Source organism: Dermacentor andersoni, chromosome 8, assembly GCF_023375885.2.
Source record: "Dermacentor andersoni chromosome 8, qqDerAnde1_hic_scaffold, whole genome shotgun sequence".
Classification (NCBI taxonomy): Eukaryota; Metazoa; Arthropoda; class Arachnida; order Ixodida; family Ixodidae; genus Dermacentor; species Dermacentor andersoni.
This window is the reverse complement of record NC_092821.1, coordinates 19,333,553-19,347,602: the sequence shown is the minus strand read 5'-3', so window position 1 is coordinate 19,347,602 and position 14,050 is coordinate 19,333,553. Positions and strand designations below refer to the sequence as shown.

General features: G+C 49.6%; 1 protein-coding gene across 3 annotated transcripts in view; it reads right to left on the bottom strand.

Moving 5' to 3' along the window:
• dachs (unconventional myosin-IXb-like dachs) overlaps positions 1-14,050 on the bottom strand; it is a 205,287-nt gene that overhangs the window by 74,069 nt on the left and 117,168 nt on the right. For all 3 annotated transcript variants that reach the window (XM_050174498.3, XM_055068261.2, XM_050174497.3), the window contains 3 exons: positions 8,888-9,087; positions 7,575-7,744; positions 5,204-5,378 (listed from right to left, as the gene is read on the bottom strand). In XM_050174498.3, coding sequence (XP_050030455.2) covers positions 5,204-5,378; positions 7,575-7,744; positions 8,888-9,087 — 545 coding nt within the window. The remainder of the gene's footprint in view (positions 1-5,203; positions 5,379-7,574; positions 7,745-8,887; positions 9,088-14,050) is intronic.

Here is a 14,050-nt window from a genome sequence, read left to right as displayed (position 1 = left end):
CGGAGATGGAATCCCCGACCTTGTGCTCGGCAGGAAGGCGGCAGTCCAGAAACCACGGCATCGGCACGAACTGAAATGGCCCGACTGGTGCGCACCGCGTGGGTCTCGAACGACACGTGCGGCGTTCAATTTGTGCTGGCTGCCGGGCACGTTCGCCGTGCACTGCACAATTAGTGCAAAGCCGGGAGAAGACGCGACTGCCATACAACATCGAGCGACGGCATTATCATTATAAAGCAAAATGTCAACCGTTGAAAAAGAAAATGATAGTAAAGTACACATGCTTTCTGGTGCAGAGCATGCGTTAGCTAAATTCGGAGGCATATATGTAGTGTTGCGAGTGTTCTCCTCTAAATAGCGATTGCGCAAGCAGCGCCGTATAGTGACGGAGGTGCAATTGCGACGCAAGGAACCTCTCACGAAGGACAACAGAAAATGTGACTGCAATTGCATGATCGGAGTTTGTAATAATATAAGCGTGGCTTCAAGGATGCGAGAGAAAAGGCTCAAGGCTACTCGGTACGCGAGGCGACACGAGAACAATGCGGACAGTGCCAGATGTTCCACGCGCGGTACACCAAAATGTCGGAATTCGCATACGCTTCGCGTGCGTCCTCAAAACGACGAGGGATCGAACTCGCGAACCGCTCAGAGAATCCGTTGAGCCTCCGGTGGTCGCGAGCCAACGACGCCCGAAGCGAAAGCGGCTTCACGTTCCCTTTGCAGCGAACCTCTTTCCAGGGCGCGTCGCATTTAGAGCCTATTTGCCCGACCAGTATTTAGCGCAGCGTCCGAGAAAGTGGGTTAACGCATCGGGGCCGCGTTAGAGCGGCTGCACCAGGCTGGTGACGAAGACGCCGATGTACGGCGCTGTTACTTCGAGTGTCGCCGCTTGGCACGGGCACACGTAGGGGGGGAGTTGATTGCAACGCCTCCTCTCCCTCTTAGAGAAGGCACAGATTCACCTAATTATGCGTGGCCCCCGGTAAGAACACGCAATCGATTATACCGTAGCACGCGCTTCAAGCAGACATCTCTCCATGTCTGCGTATATATAAGGTCGTCGTCGCCGTACTCTTGTTCATTCTTCTTCGAGTTTCTGTTTTATTTCGCGCGCAGACCGCTCCATATTCTCCGAACAACGCGCTATGTCACTGCCGGATGTGGTACAGACCAGAAGCTATGGCGCTGCGCTGCTAAACTTGAGGTAGCGGGTGCGATTCCAAGCGCGGCGCGGCCGCATTCGACTGGGGCGAATTTTAGAAACGCTACCGTGCTTAGCTGCACGTTAACGAAACACAGGTGGTACGGTACAACGGGCTCCGAAAAATCGGTCGGTGACTGCATTTGTTTTCCTTCAAATTAGTTTTCCCCTACAGTGGACGCAAATCACAAATAGCAACATTATCGCTGTCATCACAACGATAGTAACGTGCCCTGAAAATAAGGCACTTCCGGATAATTTCGTTAAGTCCGCAGCTATGCAACAGATCATGACGCCAAGGAATGCCTAAGTGAATTCGTGTTTTTTTTTTTAATGTTTATCCGCGGGAATAACAAAAGTGTGGTTAACTACACGGCTGGGCGAGTTAAAGAAAAGAAAACAATAGACGGGGAACAGCTGATTGAGTGCGCTTGTGCTGCGGCAACATTCTCCACCGGGCACAAACGACGTCAGCAACCGTGTGCGGGTCGGTCGTCTGCTAAGCGCAGCCGCTGAGTGCGACAACCCTGAGCGATCGGGTTGCTCGGTGCCGGGAGGAAGAGCGCGGTTCGACCAGGGGGAGGCGTGTGCGGGGCAGCGGCGGAGCGCCGGGCGGCGCTCCCAAAATCGCGCGTTGTGGCGGTGGCGATGATGACGGGGCCTTCTTTCCGGGTAACGGGGCCACTGGGTCCTGGTCGCCGGCGCGAGCGACCATCCCCCGGGGGGCGATTGCCCGCCAGGGTCTAGTTGCGTTCCGCCTCCACAATTCCGCGCAGTGACGGGAAGGCGAAGCCTCGGGCACTCGAGGTTGTCTTTCGTATTCCATTCTTTCTTGCCTTTTGTCACTGGTTCGCACAATGTTGCGGCCCCGCTATCGGCGAAATATCGGCGAGATATCTCTTATCGTCGCGGGACGGACGATAAGAGATGAAGAAAACCGGACGAAAATCATTCTTACGGGCCCCGGTTGTGCGTGCTGATTGGCTTACGCCACAGCCGGCGTTCGCAACAGTGCACGAATTTAACGAGGTGGCGTAGACGTGCCTGCTAAGAGGAACGTCTAACACGCGCGTACAGCGCGATGCATTTCACAACGAGGGGCCCGTACGCACTTGCAAGAAAGAGAGTCACTGAACTCGGTGGAGCTTACTAATGTCCCACGCTACCTGACGTTGAAGAAGTAAAAGTCGCACTCGTGAAGCATCTAAAAGAGGGCGTCTCGTTCCTCCGAGCCATCCTTGTGCGGTTGACTCAACTTTTATCGGCGCGAACGCTCCGTCACACAACGCGCTGCTCCGACCGTGACGCGTGCAGACAAGCGTGCACGGAACTGCTCAAACAGGAGGTGGTGGAGCAAGTTCTGTCAGTGGGCTTTTAACTATTTTCTTCACTTGGGAAAGCGATGTGGGGGACAGATGGAGATAAAGATTAGGTGCATCGGTATCGTGTGAGAGTTGTCGAATAAACAGGCTGACATGAAATCGTTGGCTCCGTATCCTCCTTCAGTACTGATTGCACATCTGCGGAGTCCCACCGCTGAGCCATCATCAGCTGAACAAGGTATATTGGCCGCGCATGTCTGGGCAGCTGCATTACCGTCGGAATGTCGTTGACTCGACTTGGCGCTATTATTCAACGTCTCCGAACAAGCCGATGATAAGGAAACGCTACTTCCAAATCAGTCGATGGCTGGTGCAGGGCAGACGCTGTGCCGTTCTCAACGCACGTGAGAGCACTGCGAGGCAGGCGCGGTCGCCAAAGAAGCCCACGCGCGGCACTTGCCGTATTTTGGGCGAGGCACTCGATCCGCCGGGGCAGCTGAGCTCGAGGGTTGGATCCCGGTCCCATCTCGACGGGAGCGAGGGGCAAAGAGTTATTCCGAAGTGCCCCCCTCTAGGTATTCGACGTGTCTCCACGATAGATGGCGGATTTGGCACGTTCATATTCGAGGATTTCATTTACTCGCTTAAAGAATTATAAATCAGAAAAATACACCAGCTCAAGAAAAAAAAAAACGAGAGACAAACATCCGTTACTATCGTGCAAGTGACAGCAGCGAACAGACGTACGGTAAACCTCTACTTATCAGTTCGTGCAATAAGCTGCTAGCGTTCGGTTCGTGACCACGCTGCTACGTGTTATTCCGCTATGCTTTACAGCGCTTTAACTAGCAAAAACAAACAAACGAGGCCAACTGTTTCGTATGGTCTGGCACAAATTGACATCGAATTGATATTTCAAAGAGCGTTTGAGTGATTGGCTGCTTAGATTCTCTTTCTTTTAACGCACCAATGGAACAACGGGGCTACGGGAAACGGCGCACTTGGGCGCTCCAGACCAGCTTCCCTGGTGGTGTGCGTGCGCCCGAAGCGCCTCGTACGAGTGGCTTTGCCCGAGGCTACGCCGTCCAATGAAATGCAGCCACGGCTGCCGGGAGTCCAACCCGCAGCCTGCCGCTCAGCAGCCGAACGTCGTGGCTACTGAGCACAATCTCGGCGGTATACGCCGAAGAGGCGACCTGCAGGTCTTTGTGTGTGTACACATTTCGGCACGTACCCTCCTCCCCCCTTGTTTTTTTTTTTTTTTTCCAAGTCGATTATTTAAGGAGGACTGCAATTTAGTAACGGCAGCCCGCGCCAGACGTTCCGACACGAGCGTAGCCAGACAGACATTTCGGCAAGGTTGCAATCGTTTATGAGGCTCGCAGCGTAAACGACCGGTTTAATGAGCCGCCCGCATCACGGGATAAACGGGGCACGCCTCGTCCAGCTTTTTCAGAGTTGAACGCTTGCTGCGGTGACTCGTGTACTATGCGGGGTTTAGCGGATGCGCGTGCTCGTATAATACTTTCGCACTGCATTCAATGCGACTGCGCCGCTCCATATACGAGTGCGCGGCTGCTTAATTGCTTTCGGGAGAGACGGGGCCGAAAGAAAATCCAGTTTTCCCAACAGAGCCTCCTCGCATCCTCGACACGAAACTGCACTGCAGTGAGAAAATGAGTTGCAGTCTTTTCTTTTTTTTTTTGTAGTCGGTGCAATGACGTAGAAAATGAACGCCGACTGAAATATTCAATCTTCGCAGTCCTAGCCAGAGATTCGTTCTGGTTGGTTGACACGCGGCACGGCGTATTCAACCGTCACGTGCAGTAGCCATTTAAAGGGGCACGTAAAGTCAAGCTGGATCGGTGAAATATACTTCCGCATAATTCCAGAAGCCTGAAAGTTTTTTTGAACGTGACCGCAGTCAACGGGAATCACAAGTGTAGTAAGGTAATATCGAGCAACGAAGGTATATATGGGATGCCTGATGTTGCTACGAGTCTGTAGAAGAACACAGAGTCGTCGTCGCGAAGCAACAAACGCGCATTTCGCAAAACGCGAATGCTTTTGTTTTTATCAGAATTATTTTTTCATTTTTTTTTTCAGCAGCGTAGCTTACGATAAGTGTTTGAACATAACGTGGTATGGATGACGATAATATCACCCGCGGATATGTACGAAGTGCCGAGTCATTATTCTAACAACTTTAAAATTTTGCGTTTGACGCTTTTAACGATTTTTCGTTGTTAAACGTGTTTGCGATGTTTTATTTTTCTTTTTTTTTTTGTCAGCGCATCGTTCAATACAAAATGACAGGATATTTGCTCGATCCTCCACACAAACACGTACACAAAAAGGAAAGGGGGGGGGGGGGCAACCATCGTGTGCACACCTCGCAGTGAGAGTCGCGAGTCTGGGCTGGCCTCACTGCCTGTAAAACACTATTTATCATTGGTTTGGGAGACGCAGAAACATACACACACACACGCCCGCAAACAAAAGAATTATTTGAAAGAAGCAAGCGCCGACAAATCAACGCGCCGACTAATCCGCCATGCGAGGACGCCAAGTGTTTTCGTGAGCAACAAGTCAGAAATGCGACTCGGTCGCAAATTTCGATGGGTGACCAAGCAGGCGCTGAGACGCAGAACGTCAACGGCAGCAGGTGTGAACTCACGATGCGACTAGACTGCGCGTTCTGCTGCGTCTTGGCGCAGCCGAGCGAGCGCAACACGGTGAAGGCGGCTGCCAGGTGCTTGAAGGCGTCCGTCTCGCATCCGCCGCCGGCCACGTCGAACAGCTGGCGCAGGAGAACCATCGACGCGTACGTCTTGCCGCTGCCGTTCTCGCCGCTGCGAGGGAGAGAGGGAGCGAAACTCGTTAGCGAACACCCAACGAGACGTTTCTTCGGGGTTTAAATGCGGAGGCAATAGAAACGGGCAATGAAAGAGAAATATATATATCGGCATCGCGTGGTCCTTTACAGGTTTCCTTATTTCAAATTTTCTGTGCCTGAAAAGACACATTAGAGTGCCCAAAAAGGCGGCACATAAGATTCATAAAGCTGCGTCCGTCTGCAACATCTATTTCCTCATCGCTTTTCCTAACTCAATACATTTTATTTTTCAACCTTTATTTTTCCTTTTCACCAGTCGCTAATGGTTATTTAACACGTGCGCAAAGAAGCCTTCCTACGAGACGCCAGAAAAGCACTCCACTGCCGACTGCACCCTATGCCATATACACGTGCATCGCGCTCATTCACGAGCAGCAGCGAAGTGGAACTGTCGAATTTAGGCGCACTTCCCGTATTAAGCGGAAATCACTGGCGCGAAGAATACTGCTGTCAGCCGAGCCCGTGAGTCGTGGATCGCTTGGAGGGGGTAAACCACAAAGCAAGGTCGACGTTTATGCGAGTTCGAGGTAGTTCATCTCGATACTGCGGCGCGAAAGCGGGAAATGGACGTCGGCAACAAAACGCGCCAGGCTCGGCCACCGCAAAGGGCATGGAAACGCCGCAGAAACATTGCAATTTCCGTCTTGCTTTTTTAGTATAGCAGGCTACAGCAAGTGAAAGCTCTAGGCCGGGGGGAGCGGGCAGAGAGAGAGGAGTTAAGCTATATAGCTACAGCAGGCGACAGCTCAGACCGACATTTCTGCCTCTTCTAAAATAAAATCTCGCTCCCTCAGAAATAATAACGCGCTCCGGCCTTCTGTATCCTCCTCCCCCACCCCTTTCCCCATGGTTCTACAGAAGAGGCAGTGGAAAGAGAAATAGCCCTCCACCACGTGACAGTGCTGCCACCTTCAAGATTGTTCAAATGCTTCACGTTGTCAAAAAAAAAAAAAAGCTTAAAAGACGTGTCACAAAAAAAAGGGGAGGGGGAGAAAAAGAAATAAGGAAAGAAAAGAAAAAAATGAAGAACAAAAGAAAATAAAGAAAACAGATCCTAAGAATCGTTTAAGCCTAGAATTCAGGGTGAATCTGCTACAATGTTGAACTCGACGTACAAACAGAAAATAACGATTAGTTATAACCGTGGAACGATTAAGGATACAATTTTGGCAATGTCGCACGAAGACAGCGAGAACAACAATTAAGCTAGCGCTCGAACTCCTCTTACGGTGCTCAAACTATACGCGGTTGCGACGTGTTGGCGCGACGGAGCACGCAAGGCAACCGTTGACGGGCTGCATTTTTACAATCGCTAGTAGGTACAGTGGGGCGCGGCGTCTCTCGGGGCGCTCGACGTTTCTGCGCAGGCGCGAGGAAGAGCGGGTGAGGGGCAGAAAAGGTTTCGCAATCAAATCTGATGCTGATGATGCTGCAGAATATGCCCCAAGTGCATACCAGGATGGTCGAACAGGTAAAACTTAAGATTTCTGGAAAAGCTGTTGTGACTTGTTTAAGGAACATTTTGTCTGCAACGCATGAACGCTTTTCTCTGAAATTTCGATCAATAATTGCTAAGTGGTCATTGCACAGAGTGAACTGAAAATATTTTTTAATAAATACCTTTTTTTTTCTTTACAACTTTCTTCATCCGAAAACCGCGTAGTTGGAATGTAAATAAATGTATTTCAAGACTGCAATTATGAAATGTATTTCGTTTAGTTCAGTCAAATCCCCGCGTTGTAGGGAAGACGTGAGAGCACTTTCGTAGCTCTAGAAGAAATCGTTATTTTTTAAATATTCTTTTATCACCGTAACACATCTATTTCATTTATGTTTTTATAAATTCCATACTGTCCGACATTTCTTGCTCAAATTTTCTTCTGGTAGAAGTAGAAACGCATTTAAATAGCTGCGCAAATTTTGAATTGTTTGGAGCAAGTGCAGGTAGAGATATTCACAAAAAAACTTTAAAGTCGTCCGTCCCGGAATTACGCCCCCGCCCCCGCCCCCCACTTAAGTACTCTTTGTATCCCGCTCGATTTTGAGGTGACAGCACAAACGAACAATCCAGCAACCAACTTAGCCCGCCTAACAGCACTACGCTTGCGACACCCCCCGACCTGCATGCGCGTCGAAAAGGAAGGAGACCCACCTGAGGATGATGGCCTGCGGGTAGCCGGTCTCGGCCTGCTGCCTGGCCGCCTCGTGCACCACCTGCAGCAGCTGGGGACACCGGGAGGCCGCGTGGGCACTGCGCAGCGTCAGCGGGTTGCCCGTGTCCTGGTACGCGTTCACCGACACCAGGATGGGACCCACGTTGGTCTGCGCACGAGGCGCGCTTGTATGCACCGCGGACATGTCATGCACCAGCCCGAAATAAAGGCCCGCGATATTTCGTCTTCCACAAAATGGTCACGAATGAGTGGTATCAAAGGAATCCTGACGAAACTGCAGGACTGGTAAATGTGCGGTCGTACTGACCTATTAAGAAAGGCACTAAAGAGAAAGATAAGTTGAGCTGCCTTAGTAAACTACTCCGCCATAACACGCACAGCCGCCCTTAAGGTGTGACGCGAGAAATCGGGAAGGACGCACGCACGAAACACGGGTGTCAACGCCGCCTTCTTCCCGCACTAGTTCTTCGTGATGTCATGAATTTTCAACCTGTCTGCTCAAACGTAGCTCATTCATTGTCAGTACTATGGGCTACACTGTATTATAAAGAAAACCGGGCTTTGTCAAGATCCAATAACCCGTAGTGAGCCACAATAGCTTGAATAAAAAAACAATGGGCTGAAATTCATGACGTCACCGTGATGTATCGCCGCTAAAATGAAAAAAGAAAGTTTAGCTTTTTCTTCTAACAACTGATACTGCGAAGTAGGGGAAAATTGAATTTTTAAGGACTACTTAATTACTCTAAGTGTATCTATTGTTTCCCTTTAGTATCCCTTTTAATCTGGCGGTCACCGCAGGTCATGACCTTCGAGATTTTCAGCGCGCCGCCGGGCCCACCCAGCCTCGGAGGTCGTATGCCCATGACGCTTGCTCTCAACGTCATGTGTCATTCCCGCCGTCCTGGCGTTGTTTCTCGTTTTTTTTTTTTTTTTTCGTAGCTTCGGCATTAAGTACGTCTATTCTAAATACGCATCTAATCTTATTTCAAGCGAAAAATCTTGCGCGAGGGCTGCCTTGTCTCTCGCTACGCCGGGAGTTGTACGCAGTACCGTCCGGCGAGGAGGATACACGCTGAAGCAAGACGAAACAAACGCTCGCCAAATTCGGGAAAAATAAAGAGAAACCTTATTTTTTCCTGAATTTGGCGAGTGTTTGTTTGTTCTCGTTTTAGTGTATCTATACGCTCTTAAACTAAGGATTTCGTGCGGCCCGAGATTTCCTTGGCGCCTAGCATTCCTCCACGGAGGCCACGTAACGTGAGACAGAGCACGCTCGTCCAATACTTACGAAGTACTCTCGGCTGAAGAACCTCGCGTGGAGCGTCCTGAGCACAGCGTCCTCAGTCAGCGGACCGGGCAGGTGAATGAGGTCGCGCACCTCTGCGCTCGATTTGGCACCCTGGTGGTGCACCGCGGGCACCGTGGCTGCTCCGGCCGGTGCAACGACGCCCGCTTTGCAGGCCGCTAGCTTGGCGGTGTTCACGTCGCCTGCGATGCACACATTGACCCGTCATTCCTCGCGAACGGTAGGGCGCAGGAGTGACATAAAAATGTGTGCACAAGTCATCGACGACGATTGTCAATGTATGCGAATAGCACGAACGAACTGGCGAGCGAATGCGAGAGAGAGAGAACATTTTCCATGCCGAGTCCGACCACCGGCCATCGAATGACCACCGGCCAAGCACGAAAACAGCCGAAAGAGCCAAGGAAGCTTTTCACTTGAAAACAGAACATTAAACTGGTGCTAAAACAAAGCCTAGAATCACCTTACTACGAAGCGCGGACGACATGCGTCTGTAATGCGGTGACGAGGGTGGATAAGACAAGGACGATTCCATTTCAGTGCGAGCGGTGTAGCTGGTGTAGTCACGTATCCATATATTTCGGCTGGCACCTGTGAAGTGTGTTTAAAGACACATTAGAGATTCGGCTGAAATAATACATATTGTGGGGTATCCCTCGTCGGCGAGTGGATATACTTTTCCTAGATAGGGATCGCCGGAAATGAAGAGGCTGATCGACCAGCTTCTACTTGTGCTCACGACGACTGTGACTCGATTACATCGTGGTTTTTGGTGCATAAAACCCTGGAATTTCATTTTGACTGTGACTGCCCCGGAAATCTTGCGCGCACTTGATGACGCTAGCCACCTGACTCCTCGATATCGCCTATACCAGCGTATTGCAAATGGATCTTTTCGCTCCGTGTTCCTGGTGGACGCTTACCTCGTCGCGCTATAGAGCACCACTACTTAAGCTAAGGTTTGGATGCGTTTTCGTGTGCGGATGTTTACACCGACAAGCACTTGTGGATAGTCCCTCATATGCGTTTGTGGTTTTTTTTTCTATAAACTTGAGTCTCATATGCTAGTGTCCTGCTTTCCTTGCGCAGCGCACATTGCTACGGAGCGGCTGTCGTCTTACGACTCTCCACGAGTGCGCAGTAATTATGCGTCTCGACGCGACCATGCAGGCTCATCGCGCCGTACTCGCTTTTTTGAAAAGATACTGCCTTGGCTTCTTGCATGTAGCATTTTTTTATTCATTTGTTTGCGAGTGACGAGATTTCCGAATCATTTATTCTATATCATCATCATCAGCAGCAGCAGCCCATCTTTATGTCCGCTGCCTGGATGAAGGCCTCTTCCAGCCATCTCCAATTACCCCTGTCTTGCGCTAGCTCATTCCAGCTTGTGCCTGCAAATTTTCTAGTTTCATCACCGCACTTAATTTTCTGCCACCTTCGACTGGCGCTTCCTTTCCCTTGGCAGTCATTCTGTAACTAATGGCCCACCGGTTATCTGCTTCACGTATTACATGGCCTGCCTAGCTCCATTTTTTTTCTCTTAATGTCAACTAGAAGAACATCGGCTATAGCCCCTTGCTCTCTGATACTCACCGCTCTCTTCCTGTCGCTCAACGTTACGCCTGACATTTCTCGTTCCATCGCTTTTTGCGCGGTCCTTAACTTGTCTTCGAGCCTGTTTGTTAACCTCCAAGTTTCTGCCCCATATGTTAGCACCGGTAGAATGCAATGATTGCACACTTTTCTTTTCAAGGACAGTGGTAAGCTCCATGTCAGGATTCGGTAATGCCTGCCGTAGGCAATCCAACCCATTTTTATTCTTCTGCAAACTGCCTTTTCATGATCCCCTTGTGAGTAACTGACCTCGATAAACGTGCTCCTGCACATAACTTAGAGGCTGACTGGCGATCCTGAATTCTGGTTCCCTCTCCGGGATGTGGAACATTATCTTTGTCTTCTGCATACTAATATTCAATCCCGCTCTTACACTTCTTCAGTTAAGGTCCTCAATGATTTGTTGTAACTAGTCCCCAGTGTTGCTGAACCGGACAATTTCATCTGCAAACGGAAGGTTGTTGCGAAATTCGCCGTTGATCCTCCCGCCTAAGCCCTCCCAGTCTAATAGTTTGAATACTTATTCTAATCACGCAGTGAACAGTATTGGAGAGATTGTGTCTCCTTGCCTGACCCCTTTCCTTATAGTTAGTTTTCTACTTTTCTTGTAAAGAAGCAAGGTAGCTGTGGAATATTTGTAGATACGTCCCAACATATTCACGCATGCCTCCTGTACTCCTCGATTACCGAATGCCTCAATGACTGCAGGTATCTTCATTGAATCAAACGCCTTTTCATAATCTATGAAATCCATACAGAGAGATTGATTGTGCTCCTCAGATTTAGCAATTAACTGACTGATGATACGGTTCTAATCCATTGTAAACTACGCCTCCCAATGGGTGCGAAAAAAAAGAAAGAACACTCGTGTACCTTTATTTCACCGAACGTTAAAGAACTCCAGATGGTCAACATTAACCCACCAGAGTCTCGCATTACGGCGTGGCGTATAATCATAGCGTGGTTTTGGCACGCAAAAATTTGAATTATTTAAGGATAGGGAGAATAACTGGGTGGTTTTCTCTTTATAAATGCGTAGCTGTGAAAGGAATCAAGACTAATATACTTCCGATACTGTATTATTTTGTTCACAACAAGAAAGAATGTAATAGAGAAAGCATTTATTTGAAAGAAGGCCGAGAGATGTGCCTAGCCTCTCTAGCCTTCTACTCTGCACATGAGGAGGGAGAACGGGGATATAAAGGTGTGATCAGGGATGATGATGATAACATAGAAAAAAGGATGCACAACAGTGAAAGCAAGTTGAATATTCTGTTGATAAACATTCAGAAACGTCATCTATGAAGCCACTGCCGGGTTCCATTATCTTGTCTGTAGTCACTAGTTGAAGTGAACCTTCAGACAAAGGCGCTAAGACGAAGCTGGTGTGTGGGCCTGCCCTGCGTGAGCAGCAGGCGCCAAGCAAAAGCTTTACAGCATGTACAGAGCTGCGATAAGCGACTCCAGTACGGCGAGCACGCGCAGGGCACCTTTAGCGGCCGGATCCTGGAGAGCACCGAGAACCACGCGCATCGACTCTACGAGGTGCTTGAGCATTTTCTGAACGCTTTCCTTCTCATTGTGTCCATGTGCTTGCTTGCCCGCAGTGTTACCGGTTTCATTGGCCCTATCATTCTTGGCTTCCTGGCGCGGAGGACCACTGGGGCCCGCTGTTACGGCCGCGGGTCTAGAGGCCATTCCGTGTCCGTGTGTCAGCCGGTGGAGGCGAATGTTCGCCGCGTGCTCTCGCCGACCTTGAATTCGCTGCAAGGGTGATTGGTGTCCTCGATGCACACACGTGGCGCCAGCGCCCCGCCACGCAGTTCCTCTGAAATGGCTTTGTGGCGCTTCCCTAGGGAACGTTGGCCGCTTTGGCGCACAGATTTAGCAGCCTCTTGAAGATTGGTCTCGCCATTTTTCGAGGAATACGAGCTTCTTCATTGTTGCATCTTCGAGCATTCCTTCGAAGTCGCTTCGTGAGAGCCAGTACAGTTGGGACATCTAAAGGAAGACACATCACAGTCGGTGGTATTATGCTGTCCTCCGCAACGCGATAAGAAATATAGCACTAAATCAACCTTCAAATAATGTCTCAAACAATTCCGCCACTATATACAAATGCGGCACTCAAGACAGCTTTCAACCTTTTGTGAATGAGTCCTTCATGTGCTAACATGGATGGGAAGGCCCAAATGCTAAGCCTAGTTCGGACGCCCTCAACAGCGCTGAACATAAAAGCCACTACTGCATACAACGTTAGAAAACGTTCCTTATCGTTTATTTCTTTTCGTGTTTTCTTTTATACGTTTATGAAAAAAAAGTTGTCATCTTTACGCCCCGAACGTTATCTTTTTTTTTTGTTTTGGGGAGTTAAAGGGACCCTGAAACGATCCTACCCATATGACGTAAATCACCCAACTGACATCAGTAGGGCGAGCTATCCGATTGGCTGCCCAGGGCGCATCATCGATAATTCTTCCACCTTTAAGGTGAACACATGACGTTCGTAACATTTGGAATGTTAGATAATTGCTTTCTATAAAAAGAAAGTAATAGAAAGAGAATGCAGAAGAACAATTTCTCACTACACTTAAGCACTTCCGGCACACAGCAAGCGTCGCCCCGTTCCACTTTTTCTCCGAGTGACGTAATTCAGAAGTAACAGCCAGACCGAACCGGTTCCAAAGCGAACCGCTACAGAATACGGCCCCAGAAGCGCAAATGTGAATGGTCTGCACGGTGCAGCCACCTGGTGGCACGGAGCTCAACCACACACAGTAGCAGTAACGAAATGTATTCTTCTTTGCTGCTGGTGTAAATTTTTTGCAGGAGGGTAAACGCTAACACGCTGTTTTTGTAAATGTTTAAAATGTTTTACACTTGGTTACAGCAATATCAAAGCTTTGTTTGGCTGGTTAAGCTGTGCGGTGGCTGGACTGTGCAGACCGATCAGGCCGCTCCCGTACGTCTACGCTTATGTTCCTTCATGAACTTGAGTTTATGCCTCCAGCCATCCGTCGAAACGCCCAGCTCGCCTGTGGTTACCGGAATACCAGATACGTTCGGCATTGCGACACAATGCTCGCAACGCATGCTGCTTCGATAGCTCTCGCTTGGGGTCGACTGCGAAGCAGCTGGAGCAGAGTTTGGAAAGGCTTCGCGCACTCGCTCCTCGAGAAGCGGAAGTCGACGACACGACGTGCCATCATGACGTGAAGTCGGAGCTTTGCCCCGATCCCTCGGCGAACGAGTTGAGGAGAAAATGCATGACTATGGAGGAGGGTAACTTGTAATGATCCGTAGCTCTCATAATATGAGACGTCTGACACAAATAGTGGTGGAAATGATTAACTTTAGCTGTACCCTACGCATCTACAAAATTTGTTCGCACCGTTTCAGGCGCCCTTTATTGTAAGTGCTAAAAGTCGGTGACACCTGCGGGCCCCATTAACTACCAGCCACAGCAGCGTCACGTGTAAGCACCTGCACCCTGCAGTTCGTTAAGTCCCCCAAGTCACCTTTTCCGGC